The sequence below is a fragment of the Staurois parvus genome, unplaced genomic scaffold (assembly GCF_062004578.1).
Source record: "Staurois parvus isolate SC_StPar_1 unplaced genomic scaffold, SC_StPar_1.0 ptg000444l, whole genome shotgun sequence".
In the NCBI taxonomy this organism is placed as follows: domain Eukaryota; kingdom Metazoa; phylum Chordata; class Amphibia; order Anura; family Ranidae; genus Staurois; species Staurois parvus.
The window spans coordinates 2,559,991-2,584,266 of NW_028318240.1; the positions used below are offsets into that span (position 1 = coordinate 2,559,991).

The window sequence follows — 24,276 nt, forward strand, 5'->3', positions numbered from 1 at the left end:
GCCATGGTTGGAACTCTAAAAGGTGCCAAACGTAAGAAAATTTGGTAAGAAGATATGATGAAATATATGCCAGGGCAGACTTTGACATTCAACCATCAAACAAGTCTCACATGCAGGGGCGGACTGACCATTTGGAAACTTGGGCACTGCCTGAGGGCCCGGGGTCAGTAGGGGGCCCCATGAGATGCCCCTGGTTCCTTTTTTCATAGGCTTTTTTGAGTTTGGGCAAGGACACAGGGACCCCATGATCCCCTATTGCCCGGGGGCCCCATGAGTTCTCAGTCTGCCTCTGCTCACATGCATGCTTAACCCCTTGACGCCGACGTAACACAAATATGCGGCCTCACGGACCTGGGCTTTTTTCCGTGGGGCCGCATATTTGCGTACCTGTCTTTGTGCTGGGAGCGCTCCGCTCGGCGCGCTCCCAGCATCAAGACCGCGGTGTCACTGAGAGCCCCGGGTCCCGTTCTAACGATCGGGACCCCCGATTCCGGGTCACGTGATCGCTGTGATAGCCTCTGATTGGCTATCACAGTGATCACTCACTGTGCAGCCCGGCCCCCTTGTTTTCTCTCTCTCTATGAATGGAGAAGAGAGATATATTGTATCTCTCGAACTCCTGACATAGAGAGATAAAAAAAAAGTTTGTAAAAAAAAAAAAAAAGATAAATAAATATTAAAAAATAAAAGAAAAAATAAAGAAAAATATCTAGATCAAGGTTTGATCTAGTTCAGTACCAGGGTTAGTGTTTGGGTCAAGGTCAGGGTCAAAGGTCAGGGTCAAGGGCAAAGGTCAGGGTCAAAGGTCAGGATTAAAAAAAAAATTGGTATCAGTGTCAGTTAGTGTTAATGTCAATGTCAGTGACAGTGTGTTTTATATATATAAAAAAAAAAAGACAAAAACAAAATGCGCACTGTTGTTTCTGGACTGTACTACGGGTACAAACAACAAATAACATACACATATATGGTATCGCTGCGATCGTCAAGAACTGGAGAATGTATTTTGGGTTGTTCTTTGGTGGTAGGTTATGGTCGTAACAAGAAACACACAGTTAAATTTAACAAAATGATTTTTTTTACTATTTTGGCCCAGTTTTCCTTTAATAATAAAAAAAAATTAGGAGCTATCCATGACCATTTACCACCAAATGAAAGCCCAATTTGTCCTGAAAAAAACAAGGTATAATCCACCCGGATGTACAAAGTAGTTGTGACGATATGTACGGTTTTACTAACACGTCAACGTTGCAGAATTGTGCTTAGGCATTTCGATTTGTTTTACCCTTAGGTGTGAAGGGGTTAAATTACTGTTGGTTAATGTTAGAAGACCTTTTATAAATAGGAAGTCTGTGTGGTTATTGTCTGCTAATTTAAAGGTTGTAGATGGTCCATCCTAAAATAATTCTAGACTAGGAATCTGTGGACAAAGCGTATACATTGCATGGTAACTAAGGGATATACGTTACGTGGTAATCTCTGTACTATGCACGGTTATATATTGAGACGGCATGGTTCTAGGAATGTGGAACAAATGCAGCCTCAGTTGGAATGGGCATACAATTAATGGTCGCTATATTTCAGAGGCTATCCTCACTTAAACATCATACTGATTGGTAGAGGGGTGTCAAAGAATGTAACCCAACACAATGGTTATTGCTACATACAATATACTATGCATATAATGTTCTAACTGTTGAGCATGCTCTATGTTTAGCCCCAGGGATATGATTTTTTAACTGACGTAATAAAATGTTACATTTATTAGTATAATTGCAAATAATGGGTTCCTCTGTTTCACAGCACTGATATTGTAGTACAGTGTAGCAATTCATGTGTAGAGCCACTCATTATAGGTTGTTTTTTTGTGTGTTGTCTAATTTGACCTTGAGCACACAATTATTGGCAGTTTCCCTTTAGATTATCACTAATAATGTTACTATTATGAATTTTATTTTTTTTTAATCTTTTTTTTTTAATTTTAAACATATAAAAACATACAGACAACAGACGCCCACGCAGGGGCAGGGTCGAATCCCAACAGAGTGTACGTAAATCAACAACGGTTCAAAACAACCCAAGGGAGAAAAACAAAACAAAAAAAGGGGGGGGGGGACCACACATAATATTCAAGGCCTAATCATTTATAGACAATATAACAGGACCATAACATATAGAAGGGAACCCAGCTCACAACAGAAAAAACAAAGCACCTGGGTGACTATCCATCAATCAATTCCCCACATCGCCTGCCGCAGTGGCGGTCAGGGGCAGACTGACAACTCATGGGGCCCCCGGCGATAGGGGATCATGGGGCCCCTGTGTCCATGCCCAAACTCAAAAAAGCCTATGAAAAGGGTACCAGGGGCGTCTCATGAGGCCCCCTACTGACCCCGGGCCCTCGGGCAGTGCCCGAGTTTCCAAATGGGCAGTCTGCCCCTGGTGGCGGTTGAAAAATCATCAACATGACTACTATTATTTATTTATTATAGGCATTTAGGGCCATGTTTTTAGACATTCATTCATTTTTTTTTTACTGATTTGTAGCCTTTTGCTTCAAAATTAATAAACTAGCATCATGGGTAGATCTTAAAAAAATACAAAAATCTAGGAGGGGCGTTCAAGTCAAACAGGGACTTTTGAGTTTATATAATAAGAGAACAAATTTCAAGGTGTGGGCAGAACAGTGGCTAAATGGTTAGCACTTCCACCTGGCAGTAGTAGGGTCATTGATTTGAATCCCAACCACGATACCACCTGCCTGGAGTTTGCATGTTCTTCCGGTGCCTGCGTGGGTTTCCTCCAGGTACTCCGGTTTTCTCCCACACTCCAAAGACATGCTGGTAGGTTAATTGGATCCTGTCTAAATTGGCCCTAATATGTGTATGTATGAATGTGAGTTAGGGACTTTAGATTGTACGCCGAGGGTTAGGGACTGATGTGAATGTACAATATATATGTAAAGCGCGGCGTAAATTGATGGCGCTATATAAGTACCTATAATAAATAAATAAGGAGTGGAAATTACATTTATTTTTCAACATCCTCCCCTGCTACATTTAGGCACTTATCTCAGCATTTGTAACTAATGCCTGGAAAGCTTCAGCATAGAAAGATTTGTCGCCTGAAACATCCAAGGACAGCCGGCTTCACTTCGTCATCATTGTGTTCACTGTTTCCACAGAAAGATTTGTCTCTTGTGCAATTTCTCGACAGGTTGTCTTTCGATCATTCAGGATCAGGCTTTCCATGCGCTGAATGTTCACAGGAATGACTGCTCTGCAGTGGGAACCACCACAGCTGGGATCCTCACTGACAGATGTACGGCCATCTTTTGAAATGTTTACACCATTCAGATGTCTTACTGCAGATGGGCGTCTCATCACCGTACGGCGCTTGAAGTCTTCTGTAGATGTCCAAGGGTTTTACGCCTTCGTTCACAAGAAACTTCATCACCACATGCTGTTCCATGCATGCACTAACACTGTTGTCTGCCATCTTGATTAATGGTCTCTGGACTGGCCCAGTAATAGGACACACTGGCAACATCTGCTTGTGACGAAATGCGTAGGGTGGAGCTACGGCTTGTGACGTCATCGTGTCACACACCGCAGCCATTTTGTTGGTTGGCAACTTTCATGTTCTTACATGCTGACTCTGTCTCATGTTTGTAAGTGTAATACCTTAATTACACTTCATATTACTTTTAAATTACTACACTATGAGGAGCAGGGGCGGACTGACCATTTGAGAACTCGGGCACTGCCCGAGGGCCTGGGGTCAGTAGGGGGCCCCATGAGATGCCCCTAGTACCTTTCCTTGGCTTTTTCATAGGCTTTTGTGGGTGTGGGCAAGGACACAGGGGCCCCATGCTCCCTTATTGCCCGGGGGCCCCATGAGTTGTCAGTCTGCCCCTGATGAGGAGCTTTTGTTCTCTCTATACATCCCACTATCCTTGAGGCATTATACCGGATCTTTGACATCGAACCATTTGCGGGGGAACTGCCTTTTTGGGGGAAAAGTTAAAGGATCCAATACGTCCATTGTTATTCCTCATTTGTTGATTTTGACTGCATGATCTGAGGTCATTTGTTCCGGTAGGAGGCTGTGAATGGTGATGGTGGAGGATTTTCTCTTTTACCTTCCCGTTCGTGGCACACCACTCCTTGAAGATTTTGTTTCATTTTGGCACTTAGTGACATTTATTGGACTTTTTTGAGGGCTTTATTTATTTATTACATTTCTATGATATTTGGTGCAATTATGTTATGAATTAGTGCTACATTTTTGTTTTTGTTATTGTTTCATATGTTGCCTGCATTCTGATGGTAGCAGCTTTTTCACTACGATGAGTGCATTTAGTGTGGGTATATTTCAATATTTTTTGTAAAAGGACGCACCTGCCACTTACTACTGCATGTAGTACCACCACGCTAGTGTCCCTTTTTATACTTGTAAAATGAAAAGTCCTGGTTTGACTCGAATACCCCTCGTACATCGGTGGTCAGTATTTGACATGTGTACATACAAATAAACACAAATGCACACAAATATGCACATGAATCACAGCTCTACTATATTATTTAGCTTTGTGAGAGATAGAAAAAATTTTATGCGCATAAGTCTGTATACGTGCGTATATACACGTAAATGTGCACAATATTTGGACTATGCTTATGTTTTGTTTGTGCGGGAACATTCTTCTAGAAAGATCCAGCATTCATTCATCAGTATCATAGTTTAGTTACATAGTTAGTCTGGCTGAAAAAAGACAAAAGTCCATCCAGTTCAACCATAGAAAAAAACAAAGTTATAATCCTACACCCACAGTTGATCCAGAGGAAGGCAAAAAACCCAGCAAAGCATGATCCAATTTGCTCCTGCAGGTAAAAATATTCCTTCCTGATCCCCCGAGATGCAATCGGATATTCCCTGGATCAACTTTTCCTATAAATGTTATAGCCAGTTATATTCTGTGTATCCAAGAAAGTATCCAGGACTTTTTTGAAGCAATCCACTGAGCTGGCCAGAACCAACTGTTGAGGGAGTCTATTCCACATTCTCACAGCTCTCACTGTGAAGAAACCTTTCCGTGTTTGGAGATTAAATTTATTTTCCTCCAGAAGTAAAGAGTGCCCCCTTGTCCTCTGTGATGACCTCAGGGTGAGTAACTCTACACCGAGTTCACTATATGAACCACTGATGGATTTATACATGGAGATCATATCCCCCTTATGTATTATACATGGTGATCATTTCCCCCTTATGTATTATACATGGAGATCATATCCCCCCTTATGTATTATACATGGAGATCATATCCCCCTTATGTATTATACATGGAGATCATATCCCCTCTTATGTATTATACATGGAGATCATATCCCCCCTTATGTATTATACACGGTGACCATATCCCCCCTTATGTATTATACATGGAGATCATATCCCCCCCTTATGTATTAAACATGGAGATCATATCCCCCTTATGTATTATACATGGTGATCATATCCCCCCTTATGTATTATACATGGAGATCATATCCCCCCTTATGTATTATACATGGAGATCATATCCCACCTTATGTATTATACATGGAGATCATATCCCCCCCTTATGTATTATACATGGAGATCATATCCCCCTTATGTATTATACATGGTGATCATATGCCCCCTTATGTATTATACATGGAGATCATATCCCCCCTTATGTATTATACATGGAGATCATATCCCCCTTATGTGTTATACATGGAGATCATATCCCCCCTTATGTATTACACATGGTGATCGTATCCCCCCTTATGTATTATACATGGAGATCATATCCCTCCTTATGTATTATACATGGTGATCGTATCCCCCCTTATGTATTACACATGGAGATCATATCCCCCCTTATGTATTATACATGAAGATCATATCCCCCCTTATGTATTATACATGGAGATCATATCCCCCCTTATGTATTATACATGGAGATCATATCCCCCTTATGTATTATACATGGTGATCATATCCCCCTTATGTATTATACACGGAGATCATATCCCCCCTTATGTATTATACATGGAGATCATATCCCCCCTTATGTATTATACATGGAGATCATATCCCTCCCCTTATGTATTATACATGGAGATCATATCCCCCCTTATGTATTATACATGGAGATCATATCCCCCCTTATGTATTATACAGTACATGGAGATCATATCCCTCCCCTTATGTATTATACATGGAGATCATATCCCTCCCCTTATGTATTATACATGGAGATCATATCCCCCCTTATGTATTATACATGGAGATCATATCCCCCCTTATGTATTATACATGGAGATCATATCCCCCCTTATGTATTATACATGGAGATCATATCCCCCCTTATGTATTATACATGGAGATCATATCCCCCTTATGTATTATACATGGAGATCATATCCCCCTTATGTATTATACATGGAGATCATATCCCCCCTTATGTATTATACATGGTGATCATTTCCCCCCTTATGTATTATACATGGAGATCATATCCCCCCTTATGTATTATACATGGAGATCATATCCCCCCTTATGTATTATACATGGAGATCATATCCCCCCTTATGTATTATACATGGAGATCATATCCCCCTTATGTATTATACATGGAGATCATATCCCCCCTTATGTATTATACATGGAGATCATATCCCCCCTTATGTATTATACATGGAGATCATATCCCCCCTTATGTATTATACATGGAGATCATATCCCCCTTATGTATTATACATGGAGATCATATCCCCCCCTTATGTATTATACATGGAGATCATATCCCCCTTATGTATTATACATGGAGATCATATCCCCCTTATGTATTATACATGGAGATCATATCCCCCCTTATGTATTATACATGGAGATCATATCCCCCTTATGTATTATACATGGAGATCATATCCCCCCTTATGTATTATACATGGAGATCATATCCCCCATTATGTATTATAATATCCCAACTACATAAATGCCTGCAAACTATGTGTATTTTGGGTTTTCCAGGTCTCCTATGTGCTGTGCAGGCACACAGCAGGACCTAAGATTCTCTAAGATGTCTTGGTTTCAGCTCCGCTAGCTGCACAACACTGAGGTCATAAGCTTTGCACACCTCCCTCTTAGTATGTCCTCATGATCCTATATTTGCATAAAGGGGCAGAGACCATCACTGCACAGAACAAGGTGCTTCATTCCTGTCCTGACCCATGTTCTCCCTTCTCATTTGTTGACAGCAGCAATTATAATAATAAACAAGTGGATTATTATTATTATTATTATACAGTATTTATAAAGCGCCAATAGTTCGCTCAGCGCTGTACATTACAAAGGGGGACAGAACATGTGACAGAACAATACCAATACAATGCAAAACATGAGGGGATCGAGGGCCCTGCTCTTTCGAGCTTACAATCTAGGAGGGAGGGGGTAGTGGTACAGGAGGAGATAGCTTGGGGGATGGAGTGGTAGGAAGAGTGGAGGAGGTCGGCAAGTTAGCAGGGGGTGGGGTAGGCTTCCCTGAAGAGATGGGTTTTCAGGGTGCGCCTAAAGGAGAGGAGAGTAGGTGATAATCTGATGGGTTGGGGCAGGGAGTTCCAGAGGATGGGTGACACCCTGGAGAAGTCCTGGAGGCGGGCATGGGAGGAGGAGACCAGGGAACTAGAGAGAAGGAGGTCTTGTGAGGAGCGGAGTGTGCGTGCTGGGCGTTACTTGGATATTAGGTCAGTGATGTAGTTCGGGGCAGTATGGTGGACAGCTTTGTACGTCAGCGTTAGGATTTTGAATTTGATCCGTTGCGCAATCGTAAGCCAGTGGAGGGATTGGCAGAGGGGGGTGGCGGAGACAGAGCGGTTGGAAAGGTGAATGAGTCTGGCAGCCGTATTCAGGATGGACTGAAGCGGGGATAGCCAGCGGTGAGGCAGGCCAGTGAGGAGGGAGTTGCAGTAGTCGAGTCGTGATATGATGAGGGAGTGGATGAGCTGTTTAGTGGTTTCTGGGGTTAGGAACGTGCGGATTTTGGCGATGTTGCGGAGGTGGAGTCTGCACGAGTTTGTTAAAGATTGGACTTGGGGCTGGAAGGATAGGTTGGAGTCCAGAATGACACCCAGTACTCTGGCCTGCAGGGCGGGTTTGATGGTAGCATTGTTGGATGTGACGGAGAAATTAATGGGGGGTGGTGTCCGGGCTGGGGGGAAGACAAGAAACTCGGTTTTGGAGAGGTTCAATTTAAGGAAGTGGAGCGACATCCAGTCTGATATGTCGCTCAGTAGGTGTGTGATTCGGGCTGAGACCAAGGGGGTGAGGTGGGGGGTTGAGAGATAGATTTGTGTGTCGTCGGTATAGAGGTGGTAGTTGAAGCCGTGAGAGTGTATGAGTTGGCCAAGGGAGGAGGTATAGATGGAGAAGAGAAGGGGCCCGAGGACAGAGCCTTGAGGGACCCCAAAAGAGAGGGGGAGTGAGGGGGAGGTGGTAGCATTATAGGTAACGCTGAAGGAGCGTTGTGACAGGTAGGATGAGAGCCAGGAGAGAGCAGAATCTCTGAGGCCGAGGGAGTGTAGTTTTTTGAGGAGGAGGGGGTGGTTGACTGTGTCGAAGGCAGCAGAGAGGTCAAGGAGTAGGAGCACTGAATAGTGGCCATTAGCTTTGGCGGTTAGCAGGTCGTTGGAGAGTTTGAGTAAGGCAGTTTCGGTGGAGTGTAGGGGACGGAAGCCGGACTGTAGGGGATCGAGGAGGTTGTTGTCGTTGAGGTGAGAGCATAGGCGGGTGTAGACTAGGCGCTCGAGGAGTTTAGATGTAAATGGGAGCAGGGAGATGGGTCTGAGGTTGTTCGGGTCATTGGGGTCCAGGGAGGGCTTTTTAAGTATGGGGGTGATGTGTGCATGTTTCAGAGGGGAGGGGAAAGTGCCTGAGGAGAGGGAGAGATTGAAGATGTGGGTGAGGGAGCGTAGGATGGAGGAGGAGGAAGGTCGTAGGAGTTGTGAGGGGATAGGGTCGAGGGGGCAGGTGGTGAGGCGGGCATCAGAGAGGATCTTGGAGACTTCCTCGATGGTAGTAAGGTCAAAGGTGCGGAGTGTGGGGGGAGCTTCAGTATGAGGAATGTAGGGTGGGGTGGAAGAGGAGGTCAGAGCAGTGGTGGGGCCGTGGGAGAGGGGTGATGAGGGGGTAGCTGAGTGAGGGTGAAGGGGGTTGGAGAGAGTTTGAGCAGCGACGAAGTCCCTGCGGGTTATGTCGAGGGGGAGGGGGGATAAGGGGGTAGCTGTGTGAGAGGGGACGGGTTGAGAGGGCGTGTGAGTTGCGGCAATGTCCTTGCGAATTGTGTCAATCTTGTTTTTGAAGTGATTGGCAATCTCAAGGGCAGTGAGTGAGGTGCTGGGTGGAGGTGGGGGTGGAGAGAGTAGAGAGTTGAAGGCAGAGAAGAGTCGGCGAGGATTGGAGGAGAGGGCCTTGATGAGGGTCAAGAAGTAGGCCTGTTTGGCAGCATGGAGGGAGGAGGTGTAGGTGCGGAAGGCAGATTTATAGCGGGTGAAGGCTTGTTGGGATTTGGTTTTGCGCCATAGTCGCTCCAGGGCACGACTTTGTCGTTTGAGGGTTTTGGTGTGATCAGTCTGCCAGGGCTGGAGCGGTCGGGGTCTGATGTTGCGTGTGGTTAAAGGCGCTAGTGAGTCAAGGGCTGTTGAGAGCGCATTGTTGTAGGCGGTCAAAGCCAAGTCGGGGCAGCACAGGGGGAGGATGCGGTCGTGGAGTTGGTCAGCTGCAGAGTGGAGGGAGGCAGGGTTAAGGTTGCGGAGGTTACGGCTGGTAGTAGTGTGACATTTGGAGGGGTAGGCGTTGGAGGACAAGGAGATAGAGAAGGTGATCAGGTTGTGGTCAGAGAGAGGGAAGGGGGTGTTAGTGAGGTTGTGGGGAGCGCAGCGGTTGGAGAAGACAAGGTCCAGGATATTTCCGTCAGAGTGGGTGGTGGATTGTATGCACTGTGCAAGTGCAAAGGAGGAGGTTAGGTGGAGGAGACAGGCTGTGTCTGGGTTGTCAAGGTTGACAGGGATGTTTAAATCCCCAAGGATGATGGTGGGTAGCTCAGAGGAGAGGAAGAAGGGTAGCCAGGAGGAGAAGTCATCCAGGAAGCATGGTATAGATCCAGGAGGCCTGTATATCACAGCAATCTTCAGGGGGGTTGGGGAGAATAGTCGGACGCAGTGGGCCTCGAAGGAGGAGAAGGATAGGGAGGGGGGGTTTGGGAGGACTCGGAAGGTGCTCTGCGGTGACAGGAGCAGACCAACCCCACCACCTTTACGACCGTTAGGCCTCGGTGAGTGGGTCCAGGTGAGACCTCCATAGGAGAGTGCAGCAGGGGAGGTAGAGTCAGTGGGCTGGATCCAGGTTTCCGTGATCGCTAGGAGGTTGAGGGAGCGGGAAACAAAGAGGTCGTGGATGGCGGTAAGCTTGTTGCACACCGAACAGGCGTTCAGGAGTGCACATGAAAACGGGGGGGAGATTTTAGGGAGCAGGGGGACAGATACTAAGTTGTGGGGGTTGCAGTAGGATGTGGAGGTGGGAGGGTGTTGAGCGGGTGAGGGAGGTGGAGGGCCAGGATTTGGGGAGATGTCCCCTGCGGCTAGGAGGAGGAGAAGGGTGAGAAAGGTGGCATGGGAGCGGGATGTGCAGGAGCGTGAGAAACTCCTAGTGGAGGTGTTGGGGTCAGTGGGAGAGCGGAGTAATAGGAGGAGGTGGTGGGTGCCATAGAGGGGCGAAGGAAGCAGTGAGGACACAATATACAATTGTTTGTATATTAAGAGCAGGAGAGAGGGTGGATTAGGGTGGAAATAGAACCGCCCTTTTACATACCTATTAACCAGCAATGCAGGGAGACTGGGGCAGCATTTTCTTCAGGAAACAAAAGTATACCAGGTTATATCTGAGTGTATCGTTTCTTCAAAGTTGTTATTTTTCTTACTAAAAAGTATCACTGATTGTCATTTTAGGAACAACGTACCATTATTCAGAAATTCAAAGAGGACATATTGTCTGCGAGGATATACCCGAATGCACAGAATCTCCAGAGTGTGAAGTAATCTATGTAGTGACAGGCTGTTCTACAAACATGCCGGACACTACAAATGATTGTGAGCCAATAACTGAGGAACATACAGATTGTGACTTAACAACCAACAGCCAACCAACAACTGAAGTTTCACCTTTCAGTTTTACGAACATTATAACTAAAGGCAGTCTCACACCATTGTCAGAAGTAACTGTCACTGGAACAAGCGAACCAACATTTACTGATAGTACGGTAACACGAATAACTGTAGACCCAACAGTCAACTCCTTGACAACAACTTTGGAGACCGATACATCAACTGTGACAGAAACAACTGAAAATACAGAAACCACATGGGGTTCCACACAATTAACTGTGGTCAGTGGCACTCAGTCGACAACAGATGTAACATTCACAAAAATACACACTTATATTAATACTATGGAGACATCTGAAGCTACAACTGTAAAAGACAACACATCTGGAACTGCAGCCACAGGGAGTACAACCTCAAATAGTGACTCAACAACAGGGTCAGATACCCCCACAAGTCATGTTCCAGGCTCACAATTTACTGAAAGTCAAAGAACCACAGAAGATACAGGAACCACATCTGATTCCACAGAAGTAACACCAGTTAGTGGCACTCAGGCAACAACGGAAGTAACATTCACAACAATTAACACTTTAATTGAAACAACAACATCCAAGATTTATACATCAGAAACACCATTTGTTAATACAAACACTGGAACAAGCGAACCAACATTTACTGATAGTACGGTAACACAAATAACTGTAGACCCAACAGTCAACTCCTTGACAACAACTTTGGACACCGATACATCAACTGTGACAGAAACAACTGAAAATACAGAAACCACATGGGGTTCCACACAATTCACACCGGTCAGTGGCACTCAGTCAACAATAGATGTAACATTCACAAAAATACACACCTTTATTAATACTATGGAGACATCTGAAGCTACGACTGTAAAAGACAACACGTCTGGAACTGCAGCCACAGGGAGTACAACCTCAAATAGTGACTCAACAACAGGGTCAGATACCCCCACAAGTCACGTTCCAGGCTCACAATTTACTGAAAGTCAAAGAACCACAGAAGATACAGGAACCACATCTGATTCCACAGAAGTAACACCAGTTAGTGGCACTCAGGCAACAACGGAAGTAACATTCACAACAATTAACACTTTAACTGGAACAACAACATCCAAGATTTATACATCAGAGACACCATTTGTTAATACAAATACTGGTACGAGAGAGCCAACATTTACTGATAGTACGGCAACACGAATAACTGTAGATCCAACAGTCAACTCCCTGACAACAACTTTGGACACCGATACATCAACTGTGACAGAAACAACTGAAAATACAAAAACCACATTGGGTTCCACACAATTAACACCGGTCAGTGGCACTCAGTCAACAATAGATGCAACATTCACAAAAATACACACTTATATTAATACTATGGAGACATCTGAAGCTACGACTGTAAAAGACAACACGTCTGGAACTGCAGCCACAGGGAGTACAACCTCAAATAGTGAGGCAACAACAGGGTCAGAGACCCCCACAAGGCATACTCCAGGATCACAATTTAGTGATAGCCAAAGAACATTTGGTTCCACAGTCAGTGGCACTCAAGCAACAGCAGAAATAACATTTACTAACATTAATACGTTAACTGAAACGACAACATCAAAGGGTGATACATCAGAAACACCATATATTTGTACTACGGAGCCATCTGAAGCTACAACCATAAAAGACAGCACATTTGCAACTACATCCACAGGTAGTACAACCTCAAATAACAAGGCAACAACGGGGTCAGAGACCCCCACAAATCATATTACAAGATCACTATTTACTGATAATCAAGGAACGACAGACAATATGGGAACTACACATGGTTCCACACAAGTAACACAAGTCAGTGGCACTCACTCAACAACGGAAGTAACTTTCACAAAAATAAACACTTTAACCAAAACAACAACATCAAAGAGTGATCTGACAGCAGTGTCAGTACCTTCAGTGAGTTCTACAACAGGTTCGCCAATCACTTATAGCAAGCCAACATCAAAAACTCCAGTCACAGAATCCAGTCCTTTGAAACCAACCACAACCAGAAACACTCCAACACCAAGTACAGCAACCAGTCAGACAACCAAGACACCAGTAACTGGTATTCATGGGACATCTACGATTACAACTAAAAAATATACCTCTGTAATGGAAATAACAACCACAGAAAGGAATACGACAACAGAGACAGAAGCGAAATTCAGCCACTCCACACAGTCAGAGGACACTTACGGTAAGGCAACCTCTATAACAACAACAGCCATACAAAGTACAGTTACAAAAGATGTAAAGAATACAGCTAGTGATACAGTAATTGTAACAGAAAGTACAAGACCCAGGACCATAAACAATGACACCGCTTGTAGAGGGGTGTCACATAGGAAAATACAAAGGGATGTTAACCTTACTGCTTCTCCCTATTTCTTTGGGTGAGTGGTAGTCTCCCTCTTCTTCTAGAGTATGGTATATAAAGATGGATGGAGGTAAGAGGGTTGGTTGGAGTAGTGAGAGGCGTACCACAAACAGGGAGTGCAATCTATCTGTTCTGAGCCCTTGTGGGAAGGTCTGGGGCCTTCCATGTCAAGATGTAGCAGCTCCATGTATCTGCTCTCTCTTGATGGGAAACACCTTGAAAACATTTTCCTAAGTGGACCTCACTTAGGGAGTGTAAGGATTCTGTTGGAGGATACCCCATTACGTGGCCAAGCGATGGGCACCACTGTTCTGCAGTAAACATTGCCATGTGGATTAAAGACTATTTATAAGGCATGTTACCAGGTATGTCTCAGTAAAGCAAAAGAAAATGGAAGGACTAGGACTTGTATCTTCTATAACGTGCGGCCTATACCTTGTGGAGTGATTAGTGTCTTGGCTGAGTTGGGGAGGGGATGGAAGAGATTGGGAGAAGAAGGGTAAGTCTGCTGGGTAGCATTGTTGGGCACCTTTGCTGACTTGTGCTCCCACACCTTCTGGGTTGGAAATCTGTATTTTCCTTTGTTCTTTGAATATCTGTTGATTGTGATCTTCTAATATTAATTTTGGGGACTACATGTGACTGCAGTTCCAGATGTGTTGTCTTTTATGGTTGTAGCTTCATGTGTCACCATTGTATTAATAAATGGTGTTTCTGATGCATCACTGTTTGATGTTGTTACATCAGTTAAATTGTGTAATTGTGTGAATGTTACTTATGTTGTTTACCAAGTGCCAGAGGGTGGTGTTACTTCTGTGGAGATTTCCATTCACTTCCTATCCCATAGCCAAAACAGGACGTGAGAAGATATCCTTCAAAAGTTTAGGAATGCCTGGTTGTCACCAGAAATAGTGACCCCGTTGGAAGATTTTTTCTGTTCCTGTTCTGTGGACAACCCAAATTGTGGGATTTTTTTTCACTTTCTTTCAATGCTTTCTTCAGTCTGATATACTCATTTGTAGTTGGTGAAAGGTTGGTAACAGAAAGAGTAGGAGCTGTGACACCAAGCCAAGTGAGCAGGATCAAGGTGGTGGGCAATGGGTGCATCTGGGATAAAAGGCTACCCCAGTTGATCGAAGGGTGATGTTCTACTCCCGACAGGTTAATCAGTAAGAGACTGAGCCTACAATTTGTTGTTGAATAAGCTCAATTTTTTATACTAATCCTTATGTTCTCCATTCGCAGCACCCTGTGAGGGCAAGAGATGTCCCTGTCCCCAGTACCTGTATGGAAAGAACTGCATGTTCGTTCAAGATGATATCAGATTAGGTAAACTGAATATGTTGCCTACTATTATTCCATTGCTTTGGCCAGAATTTCATTAAACCAAATCTGGTGATGAATGCCGTAACCCAATACTTTCCATAAGAAGAATCACCCTATGGCCCCCCCCTCTGTCATTCCCTCCACTGGCTTCCGATTGCCCAACACATTAAATTCAAACTACTAACATTGACATACAAAGCCATTCATAACGCTGCCCCAAACTACCTCACCGACCTGATACCCAAATACCACCCAACCTGTACTCTTCGCTCCTCACAAGACCTCCTATTTTCTAGCTCCCTGGTCTCCTCCTCCCACGCCCGACCATAGGACTTCTCCAGGACTTCCCCCATCCTCTGGAACTCACTACCGCAATCCATCAGACTGTCACCTACCCTCCTCACCTTTAGCCACACCCTGAAAACCAATCTCTTCAGGGAAGCCTACCCCACTCTCACCTAACAGCCGATCTCCTCCACTCCTACCACTCCATCCCCCTCAGCCACTTCCTCCTGTACCACTATCCCCTCCCTCCTAGATTGTAAGCTCGAAAGAGGTGGTTTACAGTAAGAGCTACCATAACAGAATGACTTTTAGAAGGCGAAAGCATTTACTATCATAAACAAATTAATTTTTAAAACTATATACTACTATATTATACAAAAAATCACCAGCACCAAAAAATATTTATGAAATAATTCCCAAATAAATGCTGCTGCTCCTTAGTGACAACACTAATAAAATAAAAAACAGCGCAAATAAATAACTAAAACAAATATAAATAATACAAAAAAAATCACACAGAGAAAAATATATGATTGTTAAATAGTCCCACTCCAAAAAATAGAATAGAAATAGAAATAGATTAGAAATAGAATAGAGATCTATGGCGAGTGATCTCTGGTGGTCCTGGAGGTCGGAGGCTGATTTAATCTACAGTTTGGAGTTTTGAGGCATATACCTTTACCTGCATTGGGGGATTTCCATCTTGACCTGGTGATTGGAGGCTGAGTTGAGGGGATCTAGGGTTCCTGAGCCCGTACATAAGGCGTTTTTTTCACCAATATCTGGTGAGTGCAGTATGTGATTTTAGCACAAATGGTTGTGAACACGGGTCAAGGGTCTTGGAATAAGGACTTTCAATTTCATTCTACTCACCATATTCTATTTTTTGGAGTGGGGCTATTTAACAATCAGATATTTTTCTCTGTATGATTTTTTTGTATTATTTTTATTTTTTCGAGTTGTTTATTTATTTGCGCTGTATTTTATGTTTTTTGATATGCTACTATACATCACTTTTTAAATCTTTGTTCCATCACAGTGCTGTTGATAGCCTACAGCTTCCTTGTAGCCACTTCTTTTCTGCATGCAGTCCAGCGATGGCTGCTTGGCATTTCTCAGGGTGGGATTCCTGATGGTGGCAACAATGGACCAGGGGCGGACTGACCATTTGGAAACTCGGGCTCTGCCAGAGGGCCCGGGGTCAGTAGGGGGCCCCATGAGATGCCCCTGGTATCTTTTTCATAGGCTTTTTTGAGTATGGGCAAGGACACAGGGGCCCCATGATCCCCTATTGCCCGGGGGCCCCATGAGTTGTCAGTCCGCCCCTGTAATGGACTGTGTCTGTGTAATGTGTGTTGAAATAAATACGAAGAGTCCAGCATTTATAAGGGTGCTATAGTGAAATGGCACCACCAAATTCTAAGCCCAATCCACAACATCACCAGCATGCCATGTTCAAGCTTTCTGTTGGTGACGTTAGAGTGACCTGTGCATTTATTTGAATATGGTGTGCTGGCGATATCTTGGATTGGACTTGTGTATTTTGAAATGGCCCCTTGTATTCTTCTTTAAAAGCCCTTGTGACAGGATGACAACATAGGAACACAGTAGTGAGACAGTTGTCACTGTAACAGGAAGTGCCTTGACAAAGAGCTTTTTGGCAGGATTACCATGGTATTACTTTAGTGAAAGCTGCAAATGTCAAATGATTAAAAAATACTTTTGAAATTATATTAACTTGTTTAATCTTATGAGATTTGAATGATTGGGTCTACATATACTTTAAACCCAATTTCACACTTTGTGTTGCAGTAACATAATTCATGTTTTACCCCACAGTATTGAATGATTGGCAGTGCTACACACTTAGAAAACTGTTTCTGGGGGAACTATACAGATGTAAAGGTCATCACCCTCGGTTATTTTTAGACTAAACCCATTTTCTGTCCCTCTCTCCAGATAAGGTCAACACCAAACTGGCAGTTACAGTTCATGTGGAAAATGTGATTTTTCAGCCAGAACTGAAGGATCCATCATCCAAGGAATACCAAATCTTCCATAAAAGATTTATCACAGAGGTATGATTGTGGACAACAGTGATAATGGTGCAACCATAACACCAGATTCACAGAGGTTTTCCTATGAAGGAACCTTCCCTTCATGTCCATCCTCTCTCCTCGTCTTTCCTATCTTCTCCTCTGGTCTCATCTCCTACCTTCATCTTTCATCTTCTCCCCTCTCCTTCCCACTACTCATTGCTGTTCTTCTTAATCCTTTTCTTCTTCTCTCTCTGCTCTCATCTGTTGTTTCCTCTCTGTCTTCCTCTCTTTCCCTTCCTTCTCTACTCTCCTGTCTTTTCCTCTCCACCTTCCTCTCTTTCTCTTCCTTCCCGTCTCTCATCTTTTCTCCTTTCTTCCCTTCTTTCCTTTCTTTTATTTTCTTCCTTTCTCTCCTCTCTTCTAATTCTTTTCCTTATCTCCTTTCTTTCCTCCCTTCCATCCTTCCCATCCATTTTCTCCTCCCCCTCTCCTCTCCTCTCCTGTATTTACCTCTCCACCTTTCTCTCTTCTCCTTCTTCCCTTCTCCCATCCCTTTTCTCCTCCCCCTTCCCTCTCTTCTCTCCTCTCCTCTTCTGTCTTTACCTCTCCACCTTCCTCTCTTTTCCTTCTTCCCTTCTCCCATCCCTTTTCCTTCTTTCCTTATTTGCTGTTACCCCTTGTTTCCCTTCTCTCCTCTCCCCTCCTCCCTCCTCCTCTACCCTCTTTCCCTTATCTCCTGTTACCCCTTGTTTCCCTTCCCTTCTCTCCTTTTTTTTTCTTTTCCAAAACTTCTCTCCTTTCTTCTCCTTTTTTCCTCTCTCTTCTCCCCTCCTCTCTTTGTCACTCCCCTTCCCCCTCTCTTATACACTTCTTTCTCATTCTATTCTCTCCTCTCTTATTTGTTTCTCTGCCTTTATCTTCCATTCCACCCTTTCCCTTCTTCTCCTCTTTTATTCTCTCTACCTTTCTTCTCCTCCACTGTTTTTCTCCTCTCCTCTTTTGTATTCTCCCCACATCGTCCCCTTTAGCCTCTTCATCCTTGTTTACTTTACTTCATCTCCTTCCCCTTTTCCTCCTCTCTTCAGTGCTTTTCTTTTCCCCTTCTTTCCTTTTTATCTCCTCCGCTCTTATGCCCCCTTCCATCCTTGCCCTTCTCTTCTCCTTTCATATTCTTTCCCTATTCTCTCCCTTCTCCTACTACCCTCATCTTCTCCCTTCTATTCTACTGTCTGTCCCTCCTCATTCTACTCTCCTGTCTTCTTTTATTTGTTTTCCTTTATCTACCCTTATCTCCTCTCCCCTTATCTCTCCTTCCCTTTTCTCCTTTTATCTCCTCCACTATTATCTCATTGTCATATCATTATCTATTTTCTCTTCTCTCTTCTCTTCCCCTTTCATATCTTTTCCCTTCCCATACTATGCTCTCCTCTCCTCTTCCTCCCCGCTTTTGTATTTTCTCCCTTCACCTCCCCTCGTCTTCTTTTTCCCTTTTTTCTCTTCTGCCTCTTCTCCTTTACCCCTTCTTCTCCCCCTTTCCCTTCTCTCCCTTGTGCTCTTCTTTTTTTCCCTTCTCCTTTTTTCTTCTCTACCCGTATCTCCGCATCCATCATCTTCCTTCTCCTCTCCTTTATCTGTCCTGTCCTGTCTTCTCCTCCAGCCTGAAATGAAGACAGACACAATTTTTATTTTATCCAGCTGTATTTACTCAGTGCAACTTATACCATCCAAGTGAAAGATATAACACCGACATGTCAGGAAAAGAAAAACAAAAACAGAAGTCGCTGAGTTGGAGGATCACTCTCTTGTGTCAGTATTTTGTTGAAACCCCTATTGCATTAATTCCAGCCTTTAGTCTCCTGGGATCGGTCTCTACTAATTTTGCACATCTAGACTTTGCAATATTTGCTCACTCTTCGTTGCAGAACGGCTCATGTTTAGGTAAATTTGATGGTGACATTTGTGGACTGCAGTCTTCAAGTCATTCCACAGATTTTCAATGGTGTTTAAGTCTGGGCTCTGACTAGGCCATGCAAGGACATTCACCTTTCTCTCCTCCCACCACTGTGTGCTCATTTTTGCTGTGTGCTTTGGGTCATTGTCATGTTGGAAGGTAAACCTTCTTCCCATTGACAACTTTCTGGCAGAGAGCAGCAGATTTTACTCAAGAATCTGTATTTGCCCAATCCATTTTCCCTTCTATCTTGACAAGTGCTCCAGTCCCTGCTGCAGAAAACACCCCATAACAGGATATTCCCACCTCCATGGTGTACTGTAAGAATGGTGGGATTTGGATGGTGATCTGGAGTGGATTTCTGCCAGACATATCATTTGGTGTTGAGGCCAGAACATTAAATTTTAGTCTTCTCTGACTAAAACACATTTTTCCATGTGGCCTCAGAATCCTCAAGGTGACTGTATGTGGCCTTTCTTGAGGAGTGACATTTTTCTTGCACCCCTCCCATACAAGCCACATTTGTGGAGAATTTGTGATATTGTTGTCACATGCACACAATGACCATTCTTTGTCACCAATTCCTACAACTGCTTCAGAGTTGCTGTAGGCCTCTTGGTCGCCTCTCTGACCAGTTTCCTCCTGGCTCTTTCATCCAGTTTGGAGTGACGTCCTGATCCAGGGAGGGTCTGTGTTGTACCAAATACCTTCCACTTCTTAATAATAGACGTCACTGTGCTTCTAGGCATTGATAAAGCTTTTGCCATTTTTTTGTATCCATCTCCTGACTTGCGCCTGCCCACAACTTTATCCCGGAGATCTTTTGACAGTGCCTTGCCACCCATAGTTGATTGTTTGCTTCAGTTGCACTATCAGAGACTGAAATGCTCCAGGAAAGCTCTTTTTATGCTGAGCTAATCAAAATGACCACAGCTGATCACAGTTCAATGGCTTTGTGTGCCATTGAGAAAGTTAATAACCTTTTCAACGGCACACAAAGCCATTCAACTGTGGTCAGCTGTGGTCATTTTGATTAGCTCAGCATGAAAAGAGCTTTCCTGGAGCATTTCAGTCCTTGATAGTGCAACTGAAGCAAACAATCAACACTGGGTGGCAAGGCACTGTCAAAAGATCTCTGGGATAAAGTTGTGGACAGGCACAAGTAAGGAAGCTACATCTGATTGAGTTTACAAGTCATTTTTAGGAGGGGGTGATCCTTTTTCCAACTTGTTGATTCTGTTTTTTATTTTTTTCCTGACATGTTGGTGTTATATCTTTCACTTGGATGTTCTAAGTTACACTGAGGAAATACAGCTGGATAAAACAAAAACTGTGTCCGTCTTCATTTCAGGCTGCAAAGCAACAAAATGTGATTTTTTTAAAGGGGTTGATTATTTTCTATACCCACTGTACATGGTCCAAGCTAAAGCTGGCAACACATGTTACAATCTGATTGTACGTTACTCTTTCAATTGACAGTCCCAGCAGCTAAGCAGTGTGAGGGTCTGTCCTACTGGATGTGAATAGAATGCCTTGTTTAGGCAAACCTCACACTTCACAGTCATTCATAGATCTGAAGGGAATATTGCCGAAATTGTACGGTCAGATGGTAAAGTGTGTGGCCGGCACTAGGGATTAATTATCACCGAATCTTATGTATTGCTGTTATGTTCTTTTCTAGATAAACATTTTCTATAACAGCAAGATTTCCAATTTAAAGGATGTAAGAGTCAGCTCGTTCAGGTGAGAGCTGTAACATTCTTTGGATTACAGAACTGTGTTATAATGGGACTAGTTGTCCTCTCTGGGTCATCTGCTGTCCCGGTTACAAATTTGCCCCATTGATGAGAACAAGGAGTAAAAATGGTGGGATAATATTGATGAAAAAATGGTGGTACCAGCATCTGCAGAGGTGGGGGACTGGGCTGTGGATAAGGGGGTACCACCAGTCCTCGTGTACGTGGGCCAAGGCCATCAGGGGGGGGCCCTAGCAGCTGGGTGAATTAGATGTGGGCAGTGAGGGTGATTGGTATGGTGGTGGTGGTGGGGGGGGGGGCAATTACTGATCTGAAATCTGGCTTCTTCTCCTCTCCCTCCCACGGGCTTTCAGCTGCTGCAGAAGGAGCCATACAGGGGATCGGTTCCAGTAATTGCCCCCCACTGCACCCATCCCCCTCCCTGTGCACCATATGTTTCCTCCTGCTGCTCAGGCCCCCCCTGTGTTCCCCCACCCCCTAGCAGTGCTGCCAGCTTATGTCCTTTCAGCAGCTGCAAGCACACACTAAGATCTTTTAGGATGAAAAGCAGGGGAAAGGTCTGGTAAATATGTCCCACTTACCAGCCCATTCCTTTGCTGAAAGAACACAGTGAGTGATTGGTACGTCACTCATTGTGTTCATTCAGTATTGAGAGTGAGAGAAAGGTCAGGTAAATATGTGACATTTACCAGCCCATTCCTTTGCTGAATGAGCACAGTGAGTGATTGGTACTGATCACTCACTGTGTTCATTCAATATGGAGAGCGGGAGAAAGGTCCGGTAAATATGTCACATTCACCAGCCCATTCATTTCCTGAATGAACACAGTGAGTGATTGGTACCGATCACTCATTGTGTTCATTCAGGATGGAGAGCAGGGGAAATGTCTGGTAAATATTCACATTTGCCAGCCCATTCCTTTCCTGAATGAACACAGTGAGTGATTGCTACCGATCACTCGTTGTGTTCATTCTGGATGGAGCGAGGGGGGAAAGGTCCAGTAAATATGTCCCTCAGGATGGAGAGCGGGGGGGGGGGGGGGGTCTAGTAAATATGTTGCATTTACCAGCCCATTCCTTTCCTGAATGAACACAGTGAGTGATTGGTACCGATCACTCATTGTGTTCGTTCAGGATGGAGAGCGGGGGGAAAGGTCCAGTGAATATGTCACATTTACCAGCCCATTTCTTTCCTGAATGAACACAATGAGTGATCGGTGCCAATCACTCACTGTTTACACTCATAACTGAAGCATAGTAAACTGTGGGTCTTTTTTGGAAAGGGGGGCCCTGCCAGGTTGGCTGTATGGGGCTCTGTGGTTTCTAATAGCAGCCCTGGTGGGGGACATTATTCTGGTACAGTCAATGGACATAATACGGTAGTTCCATCTGCTGTCTGGCATTCCTCTATATTCCTTCTTCCTCCAGCAATGGCAGTATCGTTGTGGATCACGAGGTTCTGGTGCGGGTGAACTTCAGAAAGTATATGGAAGAGACAGAACAAAGCAGGCAGCTACTGCAGAAAGCATTCAATGAGGACAATTGTACCTCCAACAATGCAGGTAACCAGGGCGGCTCTGTGGCTCGGAGATGGCTAGAAAACGAAGGCTTTGCCTTCAAGCGGAACTAAACCCTCCTCTTCTTTTCAGCGAAGGAAGCTGCCATCTTGGCCTCTGTTTGATTTTCAACTGCTATGGCGCTGCCCATGTGGTCAGTTATGATTCCAGCCATCTGATGGCTTGACAGTTTGGATGAGAACACAAGCAAATGTGACAGCATCCCATGCATGCGGGAATGTAACAATTTTTTGAAGCCGGTAAAATTATGGGTTTAGTTCCACTTTAAGGCCCATTCACACCTAGCATAGCAGGAACAAGGGGCGGACTGACAACTCTTGGGGCCCCCGGGCAATAAGGGATCATGGGGCCCCCGTGTCCTTGCCCACACCCAAAAAAGCCTATGAAAAAGCCAATGAAAAGGTACCAGGGGCATCTCATGGGGCCCCCTACTGACCCCAGGCCCTCGGGCAGTGCCCGTGTGCTCGAATAGTCAGTCCGCCCCTGGCGGGAACACTCGTTTTTGCATGCTTATTTTGCATGTTTTTCATATGTTTTCATGCGGTGCACATAGGGCAGCCCATTCACTTGAAAGGGCTGCTCTACATGCAACAAATTCGTCAGAAAAGCTCCTGCACCTTTTTGGTGCATCTGTTGCACACTTGGCACATGCTTTGACGCAAACAAAAACGTGCATCTGCTGGCACTGTTTGGGGAGCTAAAAATGGTTGTAGTCCCTTACATATACCCAGTGAAATGAAATCAACCAAATCCTCTTACATACGTTGTACCTGTTTATCTGCGGCCATTTCTTTTCTACAGCCTTTCAATCTGTATACAGATTGTTCGAGCTTTCAGAAATCAGGGGGCGAGGGAGCAGAAATTACACAATGTGAGGAGAGTTCTGAGAGCTGATTGTAGGGACACATGCTTCTTCACATAGCACACAGGAACAGAGCTGAGGCTGTCAATCACGGGCTGTGTGCTGGAGGTCTCTCCCCTGTCACCGTTTTTCTCTTGGTGTCAGGAAAAGGCTGTCAGAAGTGACTTATGCAGATAGCATAGGAAGGAGGCAGCAGACAGAAATGACACTTAGTGCTCTGGATTGAGACAAGTGCACACTATAGAAGGATGTGCTTTGTTCAAATTTCATGGCTGAGGTTTACAACCATTTTAAAGCTGCATGCATCTGCAAGATCTGAGGAACATCACATTTTGCCGGATCGGGTGCAGAAACACACATTGTTCCAGAAAGCTCAGATGTAAATGCAGCTTTAAGCTCAACTCCAGTTTTGGAGAAAGCATGGGATGTTTAGAGCCCCTGCCAGGTTATTTTTGCCACCTGTAAGCCCATTGGTGAGATTTTTGCATGCTTCCTATCAGGACAGGACGTGATCCCTCCAAAAGGGACACAAGCAAAAATCGAATTTTAGCAGAGTGGGGAAAACGTAGAAGTCATGGCAGCGTTTTTATCGTTGTCCATGCCTTACCATCCCATTGACAGCTACGCTTCCCATGTCATGTAAGGGTGTCACAGGGACAGGAAGTGAAGGGAAATCACAGACAGAAATTTGAATTCTCTCTTATTATAGCAGGGGTGTCAAACTGGCGACCCTCCAGCCGTTGTGGAACTACAAGTCCCATCATGCCTCTACCTTTGGGAGTCATGCTTGTAACTGTCAATCTTGCAATGCCTTATGGGACTTGTAGTTTGGCAACAGCTGGAGGGCCGCCAGTTTGA

At 44.4% G+C, this 24,276-nt stretch overlaps 1 protein-coding gene across 1 annotated transcript in view; it reads left to right on the top strand.

Annotated features, from left to right (window-relative positions):
- Positions 1 to 13,682: 13,682 nt before the first annotated feature.
- Positions 13,683 to 24,276, top strand: part of LOC149453952 (mucin-3A-like) — a 35,662-nt gene continuing 25,068 nt past the window's right edge. The window contains exons 1-5 of the mRNA XM_089687989.1: positions 13,683 to 13,692; positions 14,868 to 14,951; positions 17,193 to 17,311; positions 20,905 to 20,966; positions 22,408 to 22,541. Coding sequence (XP_089544115.1) covers positions 13,683 to 13,692; positions 14,868 to 14,951; positions 17,193 to 17,311; positions 20,905 to 20,966; positions 22,408 to 22,541 — 409 coding nt within the window. The remainder of the gene's footprint in view (positions 13,693 to 14,867; positions 14,952 to 17,192; positions 17,312 to 20,904; positions 20,967 to 22,407; positions 22,542 to 24,276) is intronic.